This window comes from Phoenix dactylifera, chromosome 6 (genome assembly GCF_051530095.1).
Source record: "Phoenix dactylifera cultivar Ajwa chromosome 6, Ajwa_hap1_PhDact_Kaust_v1.1, whole genome shotgun sequence".
In the NCBI taxonomy this organism is placed as follows: domain Eukaryota; kingdom Viridiplantae; phylum Streptophyta; class Magnoliopsida; order Arecales; family Arecaceae; genus Phoenix; species Phoenix dactylifera.
Genome location: NC_143195.1, coordinates 31,845,203 through 31,863,823, shown reverse-complemented (window position 1 = coordinate 31,863,823; position 18,621 = coordinate 31,845,203). Strand labels below are relative to the sequence as shown.

At 38.5% G+C, this 18,621-nt stretch overlaps 2 protein-coding genes and 1 non-coding gene across 18 annotated transcripts; 1 reads left to right on the top strand and 2 right to left on the bottom strand.

Moving 5' to 3' along the window:
• The first annotated feature begins 302 nt into the window (after positions 1–302).
• Positions 303–7,142, top strand: HCF208 (chaperone (DUF2930)). Of its 12 annotated transcripts, XR_015988095.1 has the most exons (9): positions 303–641; positions 722–840; positions 916–987; positions 2,069–2,212; positions 3,023–3,182; positions 4,779–4,825; positions 4,911–5,047; positions 6,489–6,605; positions 6,738–7,142. XR_015988095.1 is itself a non-coding variant. In XM_088723673.1 (8 exons), exons 1-7 carry the CDS (start codon positions 305–307, stop codon positions 4,944–4,946), a joined length of 915 nt encoding a protein of 304 aa, XP_088579799.1. In that variant the 5' UTR covers positions 303–304; the 3' UTR covers positions 4,947–4,970; positions 6,489–7,142. The 12 variants fall into 12 exon arrangements, 7 of the variants coding, with proteins under 7 accessions (XP_088579799.1, XP_088579800.1, XP_088579797.1 ...); XR_015988094.1 differs by having other exon boundaries at positions 6,489–7,142; XR_005511956.2 differs by having other exon boundaries at positions 4,906–5,047; positions 6,489–7,142.
• CRR1 (Dihydrodipicolinate reductase, bacterial/plant) lies at positions 6,086–11,242 on the bottom strand. 5 transcript variants are annotated; one of them, XM_008797162.6, is made up of 10 exons: positions 10,997–11,239; positions 10,731–10,853; positions 10,568–10,642; positions 10,416–10,481; positions 8,462–8,557; positions 8,206–8,322; positions 7,726–7,818; positions 6,820–6,921; positions 6,660–6,746; positions 6,086–6,580 (listed from the first exon to the last, which is right to left on the bottom strand). In XM_008797162.6, exons 1-10 carry the CDS (start codon positions 11,105–11,107, stop codon positions 6,548–6,550), a joined length of 903 nt encoding a protein of 300 aa, XP_008795384.3. In that variant the 5' UTR covers positions 11,108–11,239; the 3' UTR covers positions 6,086–6,547. The 5 variants fall into 5 exon arrangements, with proteins under 5 accessions (XP_008795384.3, XP_088579802.1, XP_088579803.1 ...); XM_088723676.2 differs by having other exon boundaries at positions 6,086–6,746; positions 10,997–11,241; XM_088723677.2 differs by lacking the exon at positions 10,416–10,481 and having other exon boundaries at positions 6,086–6,746; positions 10,997–11,242.
• Positions 10,288–10,394, bottom strand: LOC113463000 (U6 spliceosomal RNA). Its single transcript, XR_003386486.3, has one exon. It is a non-coding gene; the product is annotated as a U6 spliceosomal RNA (small nuclear RNA).
• Positions 11,243–18,621: the final 7,379 nt, after the last annotated feature.

Below are 18,621 nucleotides of genomic sequence, written 5' to 3'. Positions count from 1 at the left end.
GCACATCAGTAAAGAGGAAAAAGGACAAATTAATGAAAAAAAAAACAATGGAGGGAGAGAGAGAGAGAGAGGCCATTACCAGCCCATGTTCAGTCTCCATCAGGGTGGTGCGTTCGGAGCTTGAAAAAGAAGAAATCCTAATGTATAAATTTTTAAAATTTTTAATTATAAAAATTTCTATTCTCTCTCCTCTTGGTTGTGCATTCTACTAATAATTAATCTAGGCCTACTAATAATTCTACTAATAATTATAATAATTGCATATTTCCTCTATATATGCAATGAATCATAGCCGTAGGTTTCGATGGGCCTCATTCATCAAGCTGGCATCCCACGATTATATATTTGGAGGAGGGGAATCAACATGCCGAGTCTCTCACGTGCATCCCACGTGTCCGCCGAGTCCAGCACCCGTGGGGAGAGCGCGGAGGAGAGCGCCCGGGAGATGGAGAGAGGATGCGGAACGATACTCAGCGGTTCGATGCCTCTTCTCCAACCCAGGCGCAAGGGTGCGAATTCCCTCTTCCCCAGAAGCAGCAGCAGAAGAGCCCAAAACCGCCGCCGCTTCGCCGGCGTCAGAGCCCAAGACCGCAACTCTCAACAGCAGCAGCTCAACCTCTCCGTCCTTCGCTTCACTCTCGGCAAGCCCTCCAAACCCCCTCTCCTGTCCCCCACTCTCGTTCTCTCAAATTTATGAATTCGTGGCGTCTTATGCTCGCAGGGATACCGGGTTTGGACGAGTCCTACCTGCCCAGATACATCGGACTGGGTTTTGGCTCCCTCATCCTCCTCAACCACTTCTTCTCCTCCTCCTCCTCAAATGTCACTTCGGCTCAGCTCGTACGTGCTACCCGTCACCTTTCCTCTTTGTCACCAACATATATACCAACTTTTTCTTTTTTGTTCTGTTTCCAGAGATCTGAGGCACTGGGTATTTGCTTGGCTGCCTTCTCCACCGCTCTCCCGTATCTCGGGAAGTTTCTAAAGGTAGGAAGCTTTCAACCTTTGCTGCGTTTCTTTCATTTTTCAACTGGCTTGAATAGATTGCTTCTTGCTAGTTTGGTTGTGATGGAACCTGGGTTTCGGTCGCTGGAGGATAATGCGTGCTTATGAATGACTGCATGGTGGATGATCATATGCGTGAGTGGCATCGAGGTTGTTTGCTGCCATATTCGCTGCCAAGGGTTATTCATGCACATGCATTTATTCATTGTCTTTTCTTTTCTATGGAGGTCAATTATTAATTCATTGTCTTTCTTAGAAAACGCTCGTGAAACCTAACATCATCATTTTCTTTTTCCTTTTCTCTTTTTTGTCTTAATGCTTTAGAAAGTTTGATCTTAAGAGAAGATATGTTTCCTTCAGAATGAGGGAAGAAGCAAATCTGTCAATGCTTGCCAGTGTACAGTAGGATGCGGTGGAGTTGGTTGGTTCTGATAAAAAGGATAGATGCATTTGAATGCATGACCAAAATGCTTTAGGCATGTCCTTTAATTCCTATTGTTATGGTCAGGTGTTCTGTGGAATATTGATTGGAGTAATTGGAAATGTGGGATTAAATGAATTGCTATCAGATCATCCATTCTTTCATTTATTTTTGTTAGTTATAAAATTATATTGGGAGCAAACTTTCTTATGAAGAGTTGGAATTGCCACTGTGTTTTTTGAAGTTACGTTTTGACTGAGAATATCTGAGCCATACTTAGGTTAAATTTTTGTTGAAAAATTATGAGATCTGATTTTGCTACAATTATAACTAAACTATTTTAACAGTACCAGATTGAGTATGCTATATGTTTCTTCTGACATATGAACAAATATTCCTCGAAATGGATATTAGTTCTGCATCTTAGTGCAGAACCATGGTTTTCGATGTATATGTGCCAACCTCTCCAATGGTAGAGCAAGCTTATGTCTTTTTTGTGATGCAGACTGATAATCAATTCATAATTGTTTCTTTATAGAGTAAACCTTTTCATTACAATAGTTGATTATTATTGCCACAGTAATAGTTTGGCTAAAACAGCATGACAATGACCTTAATCTTCATGTGTGGAAACTTGTGCAGAGTGCAACACCAGTGGATCGCTCATCACTACCAGAAGGAAATAAGCAAATATTTGTCATGTCTGAAAATGCTTCAGTTACTCAGAAGGAAGATTTGGCTTGGGCATCATATGTTCTTCTGCGCAATACGAACACAATGTCTGTGGTATCCACCCTGACTCTCAAATGAATTGATAGGGTAAAACTTCAAAGGATTTTAAGGAAAAAAATTATTTTGACACAGTCTGCACTAAGCCAAACCTGACCAACTTAGCTGGTATGTGTTGGGCCAATATGTTTATGACTTTTATCTAGAGAAATTATCATCCTAACAGCAATTTTCAGTTCAGTTTAAATGACCAGGCATTTCATCCTAAATTCCATGCAATGCAAATTAGTAAAAAAATTAGGGCTTTAGACTGATGCCATCCAAATCTAGCCCACAATATTATATTAAAGTTCCCAACCAAACTCAACCTAAACCTGGCATGTGTTATGGCCACACGCTAGTTATGTAAATCCTATTAAGATACGAACCAGCCTATAATCCAAATTATTTTTGTGATGGAAGTTCTATAATTGGGTTGGATTCCTTGTCCGATCAGGGAACAGGAAGTTTGTCGGTCAGTTGGTTTGGGGTCTGCCAGTAACCCAAGTCAACCAGCGCTAGTTGCATCCTTACCAACAATACCATATTTGCACAAGTCAGCAGCTGAGACATCCCATTTCAGGAAGAATCCCGGTCAGGGTTCAAATATTAATTGGACCTAGAAAACCAAACTCATAGGCCTACCTCTTAACTTTTATTATTATCAGAATTCATGAGTTTTGACATAATGTACAACTTCTTATCCTGCATGAAATTGATGGGAAATTGATCTTACAATAACAGCAAGTCATAAAAACGAAGTGCAAACTATGGTGTAATTTATCACTGACAGAAAACTCTTGTTTTTCTGAATTGTTTTTTCACCAGCTTATAGCAGTTGGGGATGTTTTATGTGTACGTGGCTACTGGAACATGACTGAAGATCTTTCAAAAGCTCACATAGTTGAATGGTTCAAAAGTCAGATTCAGCAAACTGGGTTTCATGACCTGGAAGACACATTATACTTTCCTCAAAAACCAGATTCAGGTAAATTGTTTGTTTGCTTTCTGTTCTGCAGGGAAGGATTAGAACACCTTAAATAAAGATTAGGGCTATATGGGTCATTTCTGAGATATGTCCAAACCTTTCAAATAAGCTTTATGTGTATTGTAACCCTCTCCTCTATGTGAACTTGTGCTTGTGTGTGTTCGCATGCACGCATGCTTTTGCATGTATGCACACATGTGCATGCTCTGTTGGCGGCTGCAAATGTATGCATGCATGCATACTTGCACGCACTCGTGCATGTGAAGAAGGATAAGTAGACTCATCCTTAATTTGACTGTCATTTATGGCTGAAACAATATACTTATTTTGGTCAGTTTACATAGTTTTCAACATGTGTTCACTAGTGAGTAAAGACTGATAATTTGGAAGTCAAAATAACTCTAGTGTCTGTACATGATTGTACAATATAGTTGCCCCTGACTGTCCTTACAAAGATCCAGAAACTCTTATCATCCAAGCTGGATGCGATCTAGTTGTTGGTTATGTGGTCCTTTGTTATTTCATCCTGTTTACTGCTGAATAAAGCATAAGCCCTCTTTTGGAAGGTAAGCCTTACAATAAAACAAGAATTGAGAACTTTATCTGTGAGGACCCGTGCGGACGTGTGTTTAGTCCCACATCGGTTATTCGCCGGGTAGATCTTGGGTACTTATACAGGATCAAGGAACCCAAATAATACCTTCTGGCTAGCCATTTTGGGTGAGGTCCTGGGTTGTTACAAATGGTATCAGAGCGGACCCAGCCTATAACCTATGTGGACTAGGGGATACTGCAGCACGGATCCATTGGGGCTGACCACAGGCCAATCGTGGTGTTTGTGATTAGATTTGAATCCTTAGCCTGACGAGGACGTCAGAGCTTGAATGGAGGGAGTATGTGAGGACCCGTGTGGACGTGTGTTTAGTCCCACATCGGTTATTCGCCGGGTAGATCTTGGGTACTTATACAGGATCAAGGAACCCAAATAATACCTTCCGGCTAACCATTTTGGGTGAGGTCCTGGGTTGTTACATTATCAATGAAGTTAGTTTGTGAGTGAAAATCTGTAGGTAACTAAATAACATTGTTAGATATGCTTGTTTGTTCCTTTCTGGTAAAAACCTGAAAGATTTGGTAAAAAAAGGCCTTTTGCCGGTTTCTCTTTGTAATCTAAATTTAGGGTGCATTCGGTTCGTGACCGGAATCAGAATCGGAATTGGAATGGGAGTTGGAATAACGATATTACCTGACAAGTTTGGTTCATGACTAGAATCGGATTAGGAATTAGAATGGGATTTGAATACTAGGAAAGAGTAGGGATTGGGTTTTGGGAGATTGGAGCATTTCCATTCCCCTTTGGAATCAGAATTGGAATGGGACTCCCCTCTAACCAAATGGTTAGAATGGGAGTTACTAATTCCCATTTCCATTCCAGAGCCTAACTCTCCCCAACCAAACATGCCCTTATTATTATAAAACCGTCAGATGACTCTAGCTGCATATGCTATTATATTTATCGACCATTGACTCCTTCCTGTGTTCAATATTTGCAATGTATTTTTCTCGTAATATAATCTCTTATTTTGCATGCTACAGATTCTCAGCTTGGGAGGATGCTACCTAAGGGGACTCTTTCTCTCCTAGTACAACCAGTGCTCAGCACTTCCACTCCAACTATTAATGTTACAAAAAAGACTGAAGGGTTTGTCTTGTTGGTTTCTAGTGCAGATTATGCATACGGTGACAAAGATAGAGCTTGGATAAGAGCAGTTGCAAATAAATTTCAAGGTATCAATGCATCTAGAAATTTCCATGGTGTTGAAACTTCTCAGTAAGAGCTTCAAGTAATCAGTTTTCCATTTGAGGTAACACTATTCTTCAAAAGGGTTAAAATATTTTTTCTTAAAGTCTAACTATGAAAAGAAAATAATGAACTGTTGGATCTTTGTATGTGCAGAACTAAAGGAAATCTAGATTGATATAAAAAAGTTCTTTTTTGCTGCATAGCTATGGTTAATCTCTCAGGCATTTGAAACCTGGATATGCTCAATTAGTACATTTGGTAACAGGAGAACTTTAAGAAGATGCTCTTAGGTTAATTATAATTTTCTATGTGCTTGTAAGATAGTCATAATCTTCTTCCGAAGTTGAAGTTAGCTTGAGTTTTAATTGGTGAGCTTACCTCACTTTTTAGGTGACCAGAACCTCTCACAAGTTAATTGCCAGTATCTTTGAAGAAGTTTAGGTGTGCATTGGATGTGATATGGTCTTTCATTAATTTTGTGAAGATTTTATGATTATAAAATGAAAAAGGATTGAGCTGGAGTTAAATTAATATGCATGTTTTCTGCTTATTTTCATATTACCTTTATCTCTTCCCACTCTTCTCCCTTTCGATTCACATTTCTTCCTCTACTTTTTGCCTCCCTTCTCCTTTACTTTAATTTTTTATCTTATTTTTCTTTTCTCCATTCCTACTTTTGTTTTTCCTCGTACCTTCTTTTCTTCTTTATTTTTTTTTCTCCTTTTCCTTATCTCTTTTCTTCTTTCCACCGGCAGCAGTAGCTCTGATTCTTCCAGCTGTCGTTATTTTTTTGTTCTTTCTCTTCATATTAGAGGATTCCAATTTAGTCATCATATTCAAAAAAATTACTTTTTCAATTAGCTGAACTGTTCTTCAGTAATTGCCCTTTTTCTTTGTTTTTTTTTTCTTTTTTTTTTGGTTGGGGGGTTGGGGGGGGGGATACTCTATCATTCAGTGGAAATATGATGAACAGCCATTTGAGCAGTTATCTCCTAGATAATGATTAAAAGTAAAATATTTAAGTAATATTTGAGCTTACACTTGATAGTCCTTGATTATTTAAAGTATTGCTATTAGTAGAACATGGAAATGGAATCGATGATGTTGTAAGCTCAGCCTTCTATGGATGGGATGTGGACCCACCCCTTGACTTCATTAAGCGAATGAAATTGAGACATACAAACACCAGTCTAACAGCCCAATCGTGGCATACTGGCTATTGTGACTAGCTTGTCTTATAAATCTACAAATAAAAACTCCTCTTTCCAATTCTCCCTTAAAAAAGGTAATTTCTTCAAAGAAACTCGAGTCAAATTGTGTGCAAGTTTTGTCATTTTGGCCTGTAAGAACTGAACCATTTTATTATTATGAGTGATGGTATTATCATTCGAACATATGTTGGAAGTTGTTATGCATAGATCATTGCATGGAATTTGAAGTCATTTTTTTTCGAGTTTGCCCGGTGCCTTGGCCAGTGGATAAATCAGTTTCCACTCTGACAGGGACATGAACTGGCAGGAATTCCTTGATCTTCCCTCAAATTTGAAAGCAAAATCAATTGCTACAAGAATTTCTCCAAGCCATAAATCAGGTTCTGCATAGGAGGTTTCCAGTTAGAGGTTCGAAATGCCTACTCTCATGCAAATTGAGCAAAACTTTGAAATGCTGGTTACCTTCAGGCGCACCACCTTCCGAATGGCCACGATTAGGCCTGGCATAAGGCACTGAACATTTGTTATATCATGTCGCAGGGAGTAAACCTGGCAGTATTATTTTCCTGAGAGCGCTTTTACGTATCAAGCGGTAAATATTCCATCGGTAATACAAGTATACCTCTCCTGGACCTGAGAAGTTAACTGTTGTACTGGAAGGAAGACCTGGAAGGACCAAACTGTGTACACGGACTCCATCTTCACCTACAACCTGACCCCTTGCCTTGGCAAACACAATGGTAATTTCATTCGTCAAGCCACCAGCACCATCAAAAATTGTAAAAACAAGTCCAGGCATGACATGGAACCTCTTTATTTCAGTTGATATGAATGTGTGATGTAACATATCACTAGCAAGGTCTTTGTAATGAAGAAAGATAATCTATTGTACTAATGCTATATATTTTAATGATTTATTATTATTCTTGGCTCGGTTCCAACTAATTGTTTTTGTCTGCATGATTGGGAGCATGAAGGCTTGCTTTCTTTGTTGTAATATGTCCTCTGAATGCAAGGCATTTTATGTGATGCAAGACTCCTGGAGGACTTCAACCAGGAAAAAAGGAGGAATAAGAAAGGTTTAAAGGGATATGAAGAAAAATGTGCAGAGCCTGTTTTAAAGAAGGGTTTTGATCGCCCAACAAAGAGACTTAGGATGCAACTTATTTCTGGAGTTTTGAAGTTCACTTCCTCAGGTTGTATTTAGATGTTACTTTCCAGAAAAACAAGTTTGGATGGCTGCCTGCAGGATTTCTGTCAGACTCTGGTCCAAAGGTTAAGGGAATTGCAGTACACTGCAAGCTACCAACTTGCTTGTAACAACTGCCTACTCTTTCCGGCGAAGAATTAGAATTTTCTAAGATTAGTGAGGAACGTATATCTGAGGTTGGATTTTTTTTTTTTTCATGTTTTCTGTTATAACTAAAGGGGCATACTGGAGAAAGAAAAATGCCAGTCCTTTATACTTTTGATCACATATCATATTCTTTGGTATGAAGATAAAGTTGCAAGAGTTCTCTACACTTACTGGGATGTCTGTAGAAATATCCTCTCTGTTGTACCTCTGACCGAGGTCTGATAGATTGTTGGCAATTTGGGTTGCATCAGTTGATGGGAGTTCCTGCAAAGTAGGAGCAAATAACAAATGGAGATCTTGTCAGGGTCCCAATCTGGAAAGAATTTGAAGGGCCAGTGCTGCATGAATGACTAGAAAATCATTATCAAGAGGGTGGAAGATGAACACAATTTGACACCAAGATTCCTGTTAACTTTTTAATATAATGGTCGAGCATAAGAGAGCTGCAGATTTTGTTATGTTGTTAGGTAATGCAAAATTGGCTGGCGCTTGCATGCTTGTCGAGAAAAGATATGCAAATCATTATTTTTCTATCAGAAAAAGGAAAAAAGCAAATCATTTGGGTTGCTTATATTCTACTGTGAGAATTGAAGTTGGATGCATCATGTAGTTAAATATTCAACTTCTTCAGTTTGATGAAATTTGGCTTACCGATGGATCCGGCCTTGATTCCACTATTTCGACATTGTTGTAGTGGAATGCCGCTTGAATTGCAGCTTGTTGGAGGAGCACAGAGCCAATGGAAAGTGTGGGGGCAACAAGACAACCCTAATGAAGATATGAAAGTACAGATAGGGCTTATAACAATCTATTTTAATTTGATCTGAAGAACCAGACAATTGATTTTGGGAGGGCAAATTTTTGGGGAAGAAAAATGCAAGTAAATCAGCATATCAGACAGCCTCACCATGCTGGCCTTCTCACAGAAGGCAGACAGTGCAGACACTGTATCTAACTGAAGCTTGGGCACATAGACAACACTCCTCAAGCCAAAAGCTGCTGCCTGCGAGTTTAACAGGGTGGTTACTGGAAGAAGTAGATGTGACCTGTGATTTTTTACAGTGACTATGACGACTGCCTTGTCAAAATCATTCACTTGGGAAAACTGCAAAACTGAACCCCTTTTTTTCTTATTAAACATAAATGAGGAAAAGATTCCTATCATAGTAGTATGCAATGCAACTTATTTACTATGTGATATGGAGCATTCATGGTGTAGGAAGCGAGTTTTCAGATAAAATGAGTGAGCTACATTTTGAGGATCATAACTTGACGCATATACCTTTTGTTCAAAGCATGCAAGTGCTTGTTTCGTAGCTGACTTCAGGCTTCTTCAGAATTTTTGTTTTTAGGTTTGGACTCGTTTGATTGCTAACCTCGGTTAATAAACTTGAGAATAGGAACAAGAATCTTGGTTATGTGAAAAAAATGTTTTAGTTGTTTTCCTGTGCAATAAAGAGTTTATACACTTTAAATCTTTGCTGGGAGAGTAGACTTGAGGTTTGTCTCATATCAAGAAAGATTCTGATATTTTTGTTGTTTCATCGTAAAGTAAGAATTCCAGAGTTTGTATTGACTGATATTTGACAGTTGGGGTTTAGGAGTTCTTTGGGTGATGCATATAAAACCATTTTATCACCGACGAGCGAGTTTTGTTTCTTGTTAAGTTGAACTTGTGAACTTTTTAGTAATTCAGGAGAATCGCCAAACTCGATATGGATTAATGTCTCCACTACGAGTATCTAATAGAATCACCAAACTCGATATGGAATATTTTGACCACTACAGATATTCAAAAGGAACACTAGACTCGATGTAGAATACTTTGGCCATTACGAGTAGGGTTGGACAGGGTTCAGAAGTGATATCTACCATATCGAAAAGCTAAGTCTCATGCCAAACTTCTGGAGGCCATAACTTATTCATACAATGTCTGATTGAGATAATCTTTTTTTTTAAAGTGGGTATCTTTTCGAAATATACAACTTTGGGCCAACTTTTTAGGAGACTGAATCGGACCAAAATTTCATCCTTTAGGCCTGAAATAGACTGATCAAATCAAAATTTTTCTTTTTGGATAAAACTTTAACCGAACGTAGCTCTTTATCTAAAAAGAATCAGACAGAGCGACAAAAGGCAGAGTTAATATAAAAGTTGAGATCTACCTCTTAAAAAAATAAAATATTTTTATTAATTATATTTATTTTAGGATATGTAGTTTTATTCGAAGTAGGAGAGGAATCTAACCCAAATTGTGAAAGAGGGACCTCACTATTATTATAAATAAGTTCTATGTACCTCAGTTTAAGATGTGTGAAGGATTAATGAAAGAAAAGAGGACTTAAAATCCTACTTTCGAGATTTCTTTATCTTCTTCTAATTTTTTTTGAGAGATTCAAGTTGAGCAGATTGAAAAAAATCTTCATTCTCCCTGATTGGATTATTTAGATTGCCTTATTGCCCTTGTTTAATTTTGTTTTTGTAACTTTTTTTTTTGACTTAAGGGTTTATTTGATATGCATATATTTGCAAGAACATAGATCAAGAGAAAAAACCAAGACATAAGTAGAATATGTGGATTGTACTGGCAAATGTAACACCTAGTCTAAATTCAAAATAAAGACTTGTGATAACTCAAAGCAATTTTATCTGCATTACTCTTCATTGAGACCTTTGAATCAATGATCCTAATGGTTTATTGATATATGCTAGTCAAATTTAAGTAAACTAACAATTTTCTTTTTAATTTTCAAACTTGTTCATGCCATCCTACTGCAGAGACCATGTTAATCTACTCTGTATCGTTCCCATTTTCTCGGATGCCCCGAAAAGACTGGAACATTTCAAACTTAATAGCTCACCTGTTTAACATTATCATAGACAGTTGAAGGGTCGGTCAATTCAACAACCACACCGGTTGCTTTGGACTGGTAAAGAGAACAAACTATCAGAAGATGCAAACAAAATCATGAGCCAAGAAAAGTAATAAATTGAGATAATGTGACGCCAATACCTGTGCTATGGAACCCAAAACCATGGTGAGATCATTAAGTATAGGAATCTCCAAAGCTTCTTCCATGCCACATATCTGAACACACTCGGAAAAGTATCATCAGAAAGTGAGTAAACATTCAAATGAAAAACAAGTTGGTGAAAGAAAAGAGGAACTAGAGAACCTTTCCAGCATCTTGTCCTACTAAATTAGTATCTATGGCACCAGCCACCTCCATTCCCCTGGCTCTGGTCACTGCAACGATGGCGGCCTTTCCTATGTCTTTGGTTGCACCGTTGATCACCACCTCTTCCCATTTAACATCGAAATCCCCATAAACAACAGAAGAGAATACCAAACAACACCTTAGTCCTCAATATGACAGGGTCTTTGCTCCAGTTTCCATCATTCGGAACCAGTCTTTAAACCAGAATAGAGGGAGGTGGGTACCTTGATGTTGTTTTGGGAAGGTTGCATTGAACACGAGATGGTGGAGGCGGCGTTGGCTCTCGGCGACTTGGTGCAGCTTGCGGGGTGAAATCGGCAGTTCAAAGTGGCCATCTTAGAGTGAATTGAAGGAGGTTTCTGGTGATGAGAGCCTGGAGTTCATGTTCTCTCTCTTCTCATGGGAAAATAAGTGGTGGGATCGCCTTATCTTCTCATGGTACCACTGGCTGGCTTTATGTATGATTAAGCCAACAAGATGTTGTGCTGTGTCCCTACATATTAACCTGTTAGTGGACTAGATTCTAATGTGGATGCAATCCAAATATACTTCCGATCGATAGGTTTGTCGGCAATTTTGACCCAAGAACTTGATTATGACATTGTCTAGTCAACTTGATAATTCGAAAGTATTTGGATCCATGCACACCAATACCAACTCAACCCAAAATAACGCATAATCAATATTAAGTATATATGCTACAAATCTTGCTAACTAATAACATCTTGCACTAGATTATCCATTCATCCTCCTTCCGAGCTATTTCGAACAGCGAATGGAAATCATTTTAATTAATGATAGGGACTGCCTATTGTGTGCATACAAATAGTTCATCTTGTGACAGGGCATAAGGGGATTGAGGTAATTCACAAAAGTTGGTGTGATATATGAGGACCCATTTTGAAATGGTGATGACCTACCGACGTTCTATGGAAGAAAGTTCAGATCTCTTTTGCATTTGTGGGACCAAAGACCGCAACTTGAAGGATCCCCTTCTCTTCCGTCCTCAATCTCCACCCCTACTTTTAGAATAAACCCCGTCATGTGAGAGGGTCACCCCCTAAGGGCCCTGCTCCTTAGTGTTTTCGAACTTAAAAAACCAGGACTTACTCAGTAATTTGTCATTGTAACATTAAATTTTAATTCTATGTAGAGTTCTATTGATTTTTCTTTTATTGTGGACGAATACAAGTTGTACTTACTGCAAACTTTCTTCTTGCCTTCATTTTTGCAGCAGCCATTTTTTTTAAGATTGCATCCTTCTCCTTGCTTTCGTCTTCTTTCTAATTTGGCATTGTTAGTTTCGTTCTAACATTGTATCCTCGCCAAATAGAAATATCTATGCCAGTACGGTATCATAAGAATGGAGCAATACATTATACATTGTTAATATGCAGACTTAATAGGATAATAGACATGTTGGCGATATTTAATTTATTTATATTTAGTATTTTATTTTTTTTAGTTTTAATTAGAAATAAAATAAAAATGGACATAAAATCCGAAACCCTAGTAAAAGAGTCGGGTTCGGGTCTAGAAAGTAGCTTAAAGGCTGAGCCAGGTTTAGACCAAGTGTGTTGATCTTTAGGCAAAGCTCGATCCAATCCCAGTCCATGAACAGGTCTAATACCATCCTTCCACTGGGCCATGTGTCATTGAAAGGGTGTGGAGCTGATGCTTTTGAAAAGCCTGCGTATAAAGTTATTGCTCCATTCTTACGACACTGCACGAGCATAGATATTTCTACTTTGGGAGGATGCAATGATAGAATGAAACTAACGATGCCAAAGTTTAAAAATGAAAGCAAGGAGGAGGACACAATGTTAAAAAAATGGCTGTCACAAAAATGAAAGCAAGAAGAAAGTTTGCAGTACGTACAACTCGTATTCGTCCGCAATAAAAGAAAAATAAATAAAACTCTACATGGATTTAAACTCCAAGGAGCAGGGCCCATACGGGGTGTCCCTCTCATATGACGGGCTTTATTCTAAAAGTAGCGGTAGAGATTGACGAAGGAAGAGAAGAAAATCTCGAGGCAGGTATTGCAGGCAGGCTCGATTGTTTTAGAGGGCGACTCGGCCACAGTTATTAGTTGGATCCAGGAGGGGCTGAGGGGTGAGGGCACAGACCATCCCTTGGTTCAGGATATAGGGATGATGTGTGGGGTTGGGGTGGCCGTCCAGGCCAAACATGTATTCAAAGAAGCTAATGGGGCAGTCGATTGGGTGGTTGCCTTGCGGCTCATCATTCAGGGTACACCCTTTAGGTGGAGGAGGAGGAGCTGCCACTGGCTCTCCGTGAGTTGGTGTTTTTTTGATTTTATTGGATGTATTCGTGCACGTATTGTATGAAAACCCGTTTTCAGCCCAAAAAAAAAAAAGAAAAGAAAAAGAGAAGGAAATCTGGCAAGTTGTGATCTTTAGTCCCATAATTGCCAAAAAAAAAATATCTAGAAAAATATTAAATATAAATAATTAGATATTGCCAACAACTTTTATTATCATAGTAAGCCTATATATCAACAATAATTATTAATTAAGTCTACAAACATATCAAATGTGAATAAATAATATAAAAAAATAAAAAAATTGGGCCGAGTCGGGCACTGGAAGGGCAAAGGACAAGCCGATCTCCAAGCCCAAGCCTAGCTTGTTTATTAAATAGGCTTATTTTCTCGACCTGACCTGCCCGATAAGTCTAATACTTGTTATCCAAGCCTGCCCAAAAAGTTTCGGGCCCGGCTCGCGAAGAAATCTTAGAAAGTTCGGAGCTTTTGAAAAGTGCATGCGTTAACCACCGAACGGGATGGAATTTTTTTTGCTCCTTGAGCAGGAATCGAGACTTCAATTCCAAGTAACATACCGGTCTTGGAGTTCCACCTTGATCTAAAAAAAAAATCAAGAATATTTTAGGAAAATATCAACTAATTTTGCTAATTTTTATTTAGGATGACCATTACATGGAATAGCAGAGTCTTTTTTCTTTTTTGTTTTGATCACGTAAGGATTAAATAACCAAGAAGATGATACTGTTACGGGTTGGTGGGCAAATAGCGCTCGGTATTGTAATTTACTAGAGCTTTTGTTGGGTTGGTGTTTTCCCTTTCAACTACTGCAAGTTTGCAACTTGACGCCATGGAGGTTTGTTTAGATTTTGTAAACAGTGTTTTATAGCTGATGCACCCATTTGAAAAAAAAAAAGAAGAAGAAGAAAGGAACAAAAAGGGATGACAGTACGGCTGTCTAACGTGAATTTTACTCATATAATATATTTAATAACCGAGCAAACTAAGGAGAGAAGCAACTCACCAAAAGAAATGGAGCAAGCGTTACATACATCACAAAAGGACTGCGTCTGAAAGAGAGAAAAAAAAAGATTATACAATTTTACCATAACTATTCAAAACGAATAAGAGCAAGAATAAGACCTTTTTCCTTATTTTTCTAAAAAATATATAAGAAAAGGAACATCCTTTTATCTGGTTCCTGAGGAACTTGGGCCACCTTGTCATTAAGTCTGCACCTCATGTTGCGACGACAATCTGCAACAGTGTCTAATTAAATGCCAATACCAGCGAAATACGTTCACCTTAAGTAGCCACATTTTGTGTCCATGTCCATTTTGCACGTTTAAGCCACTTCTTGCCTTCAAAGTTAAAATATCTTGAAAGGGTCCACGTAAATGGGGGAACTCCTATAATTTATTGGAACTCCTAGTCGACACAGAACGCAACTAACGAAATACTCATACATTCACGCATGTCATGACTCCATTGCCAACTGGCGTATAAATTATTATAACATCAAACCATCATAAATTATATATGTATATATACACAGAGAGAGAGAGAGAGAGGTGACTTTTGTTCTGAAAGGCGTTGACATTAGGTAGTGAAGTCACCTCTCCAGCCATGTTATTGAGGGGACGATCTTGCATCGGAGGTTGGAAACGGTTGGAGTGCGAAGAGGGCTCCATTAATCTATATATGAAGCACTGAACAATTCATCTTCGAATACCATTTAAAAAATACGTGGAGAGGTTTTTTTGGGGGTAAAAAAATACACGGAGAGTTTAATAATAAGTTTTCTTGTCTTTGATTAGAAGGCTATATATATAATGACTTCGTAGACTTGTTTAAAGGAGGAGTAGACCTATCTGCATGTTTAGGTGCTTATGAAGCAAATTGTGGTGTGAGGCCTAATAGTTCCTCATCGAAAAGACTCGTTTCAAAGCCTGAACATATGAAGCAGATGTCTCCAAATCCTGCAGATGCGTTCTGAATAGAAAACAAAATTGGGAAGGAGTCTGAGCGGTGCGTATGCGCGCGTACGGGCTCCGAAACCGGACAATATCTGGCAGGGGAGTCTCGTGTTTCCTCCTCATATAGCCCCCACGTGAGCACTGGGTGCCTCACGTGCCCCGCGCAGGCAGAGGTGTGACATTTAGCGTCAAAGTCGAAGACGACTCTTTTCCGTGGGAAGGATGCAAAGCCCAATAATTTCACATCGGAAAAACTCGTTCTAGAGCCTAAGCATATGAGGCGGGTGTCTCCAAATCCTGCAGATGCATTTTGGGTGGAAAACAAAATTGGGGAGGGTCTGAGTGGCGCGTGCAGGCCCCAAAACTAGACAATATCTAGCAGGAAAGTCCCATGTTTCCCCCTCATGTGGGCACTGGGTGCCTCACGTACCCCCACGGTTGTTGGAACTCTTCCTCTCTTCAGCATCTAGTTCGGCTTTAACTTTTTCTGATACGGATGCTTCTCAAGCAAGTGCTCATTGGTGGAAAGACCGGCAACAACGATGGATCTCTCTTATTGGCAACAGCAACCGACCCCGAATCGATATAGAGCCAAGGACGGCTCTAGTCCGAAGATGGGTAAATGAAAGATCTCACATTGGCTAGACTTACTTCAGAGCCTGGGCATATGAGGCGGGTATCTCCAAATCTTGCAAACGCATTTTGGGTGGAAAACAAAACCGATAAGGGGTCTGAGCGGTGCGTGGGCGCGCCAGCCCAGCCAATCCATAATTTGCTATCCAACCAAGAATCTTAGTATCATACAATGCTGAGCCTATCGAGGGGAAGGTATCTACAATTGTGACCATGAAGGGTGAAAATGTTCATTTTTTTTTTTTGATGAAATGTTTAGGAAAGGGAGTCTAATAAAGTATTTATGCTTCTTGACATGAAAAATCAAATGCCTATCTGAGGCCACCCATGCAAGGAGCTTCATATGCCAACCTGCTCGGCTGCTCGTGTTGATATATAGGCCATGCTTGGGTTGAATGGTTTGCATGAAACAGTGTCCCATTTCAATGCTATCACATTGGAGTATAAGAGTATGCATATATACACAGATGCAACTCTTTGCTTTTTTTATTTTTTTTAAATCTCTTGCCCATTTATCGAGCATGCATAAAATTAAAAATAGCATTTTCTTTAGAAGTAGAAGTGTATTTTTTTAAATTATATAATTAATTCACAAATCCAAGCTATTGTAATTGGTCTAAATATTTTATTAAATTATATTCATAATAAAATTTCCATTATTGGAATAATTTCAAACTATAAATCAAATCAAAACACAATATCATATAACGAGAATTGTTTATTTTATATCCATTTGACGTATAAATACAAAAAACTTAAAATATCGAATTTTTGGCTTTTAGCCAATTTAGACATTATAAATTAGCATCACTGGTATAAACTTTTATTTTATTATTTTGGCTGATATTCAATCTTGACCTCTATATTAATTGAAATCTTAGAGTATATATCTACGTTATTCTCTATAGTTTCTGCCCTCCATCTTAGGAAATCCAAACCATTTGAAATCTTGTTTTATCTATGTACAAGCCACACATCAAGAAGATTGAAATCTCAAGCCTTTAAACATCTTATTAATTGGTCCCAGACATCAAGCAAATGATATGAATTTCTATAAAAAAATAATCACCTAGGACAATATGTATCGGTTTATCTTATTGCTCATTGAATTCTCATCCAATAGATGTACAAGAATGGAAATGTCGACATTGGTTACGGGCACATTACATAAGGGAAGTGGATTATTATCTAAGGGGATAAGAGATGAGTTGAATAAAGCTTTCGATTCCAAATATGCCACTCATCATTAAAAAAAAAAAAAATACCGTTCCCAAATAGTTTGAAAAAAGATTGGATCATTATTGTTAGGGTTAGGGTTATGACCATCATAAGAAACACATTTAGCAGTTTAAAAACATATTAGCTAAGAGAAATCATGTGCCTTGCAATATCCTGCAAGTGTTCAATATGGCCCTTCATTCAAGAAGGTGAGAGTTCATATTAGATGCTGATTCCTCTGATTCATAAACTTTCTAGCTAGTAACCTAATTTAACCCATTCCAATCCAACAATCCGTAGTATTAAATTTGTGGCCCCTTCATTAGTGGCTTTGCCTTGTTGTCCTATGCGTTGGATGATACCCGCCTCAAGCTTGTTTATTTTATTTTGCCCAAAGAATAAGAATTCTATAGAAAGTATATGATTGTGTTATGGACCATCGCACTTTCTTTCTTTCTTTTATTTTTGTTACTCGTATCCACCATTTGGCATTTGTTTCTTATGAAGCTCCATCTATCATCAAATGCCGCCCAATTAATGCATCTTCCGAAATAGAGAGCTCTTGAAGTCATCCTGCTATGGCCGAAACCTTGTCCCTTTGGTTGGCACGTCCAAATCAATGAGCTGTTAGCGGCATCCGAAGTCTGAAGCAACGACAATAGCCTAAGCAACTTGGGCACACCACAATTTTAAATGCAGCTCCAATGATGCCGACCGTTTTAATCATTTAATGTGACCTCCTAACTGCACCAAATGCTCCAGCTTCACCCTCATCTGCCACTACCCATCAATGGTGATACATGAGTTCCAACTTCATGTATCATCCAGTTCATATCATTTCAACTTCAATTGCCCTCGACTTAGGTGCAACTTGAACTGATTGAGCCTTGTTCTTGTATATGTCCTAGTTTGTGCTTATTCCTGTAAGTAGGGAAGGTGTAACGTATCATCTGCTACATTGTTATTATTATTATTATTTATGATTTCAATTATGGTGCTAACCTGGCTTGGGTCGGTCTCATGTTGGACCGGATGATGTCCTACCCTATTTTGTTTCTTAAAATTAGAAAAAGGCTTCATTATAATTGTTGTAAATAATATTATGGTAATGCATAGTTGAATCTTTAACAAATTGTACTAGAAGCAAGATAGACTACAGGGAGCTCTGTTTAGTTTTGTCCACGTCACACCAGAAAAGCTTATTTTGCCTCGATAATACAATTTAGGACTAGCATAAGAAAAATACCATGGGTGTTCAAGTTCCAAAATTTTCTCATAAGAAGGCGACAATAGAACCTTTTCACAAGGATTTGAGCCTTGGATTTTTTTTTTCTTTCTAAGATTAGATTCTTTGAAGGTGAGGTTACCAGCCAAGCTAATAATTATCGGCCATTATTGAAGTGTTATGTCATCTAAAGGTTAAAATATTTTGAGCAGCAATTTGAGAGGCAAGCGAGAGGAGGATTGAAGAACCCTAGAGAAATATTCTGGCTGCGAAAAATTCTTGGGGCCATCAAAAAGCCGGCGAATAAATGTTTTGCAGGTGGAGCGCACGACAAAGGCTTAGCAGCCCCACTGCCCCAGGAAGGCTGACGCCTCCGTGACACCTTGTCCCGTCCGTCTCCAACCCATTTCCAGCTGGAATTTTTGGCAAAAAGTAAAGAAATAAAGGGGTTTTGCTATCTAAATTCAGAAGCTCTGTCTCGTTGGAGGTCGGCATGATTTTTATGAAGCGCCT

Excerpts from the sequence above, each read along its gene's own strand:
- HCF208 (XM_039126635.2), top strand. The coding sequence starts at position 305 with ATGGGCCTCATTCATCAAGCTGGCATCCCACGATTATATATTTGGAGG. Across the intron at positions 2,213-3,022 it reads ATACGAACACAATGTCTGTG|CTTATAGCAGTTGGGGATGT; the intron begins GTATCCACCCTG and ends TTTTTTCACCAG. Across the intron at positions 3,183-4,778 it reads TCCTCAAAAACCAGATTCAG|ATTCTCAGCTTGGGAGGATG; the intron begins GTAAATTGTTTG and ends TGCATGCTACAG.
- CRR1 (XM_088723676.2), bottom strand. The coding sequence starts at position 11,107 with ATGGCCACTTTGAACTGCCGATTTCACCCCGCAAGCTGCACCAAGTCG. Across the intron at positions 10,482-10,567 it reads TTTTGGGTTCCATAGCACAG|TCCAAAGCAACCGGTGTGGT; the intron begins GTATTGGCGTCA and ends TCTCTTTACCAG. Across the intron at positions 8,558-10,415 it reads TCTATGATAATGTTAAACAG|GCAGCAGCTTTTGGCTTGAG; the intron begins GTGAGCTATTAA and ends TTAAACTCGCAG.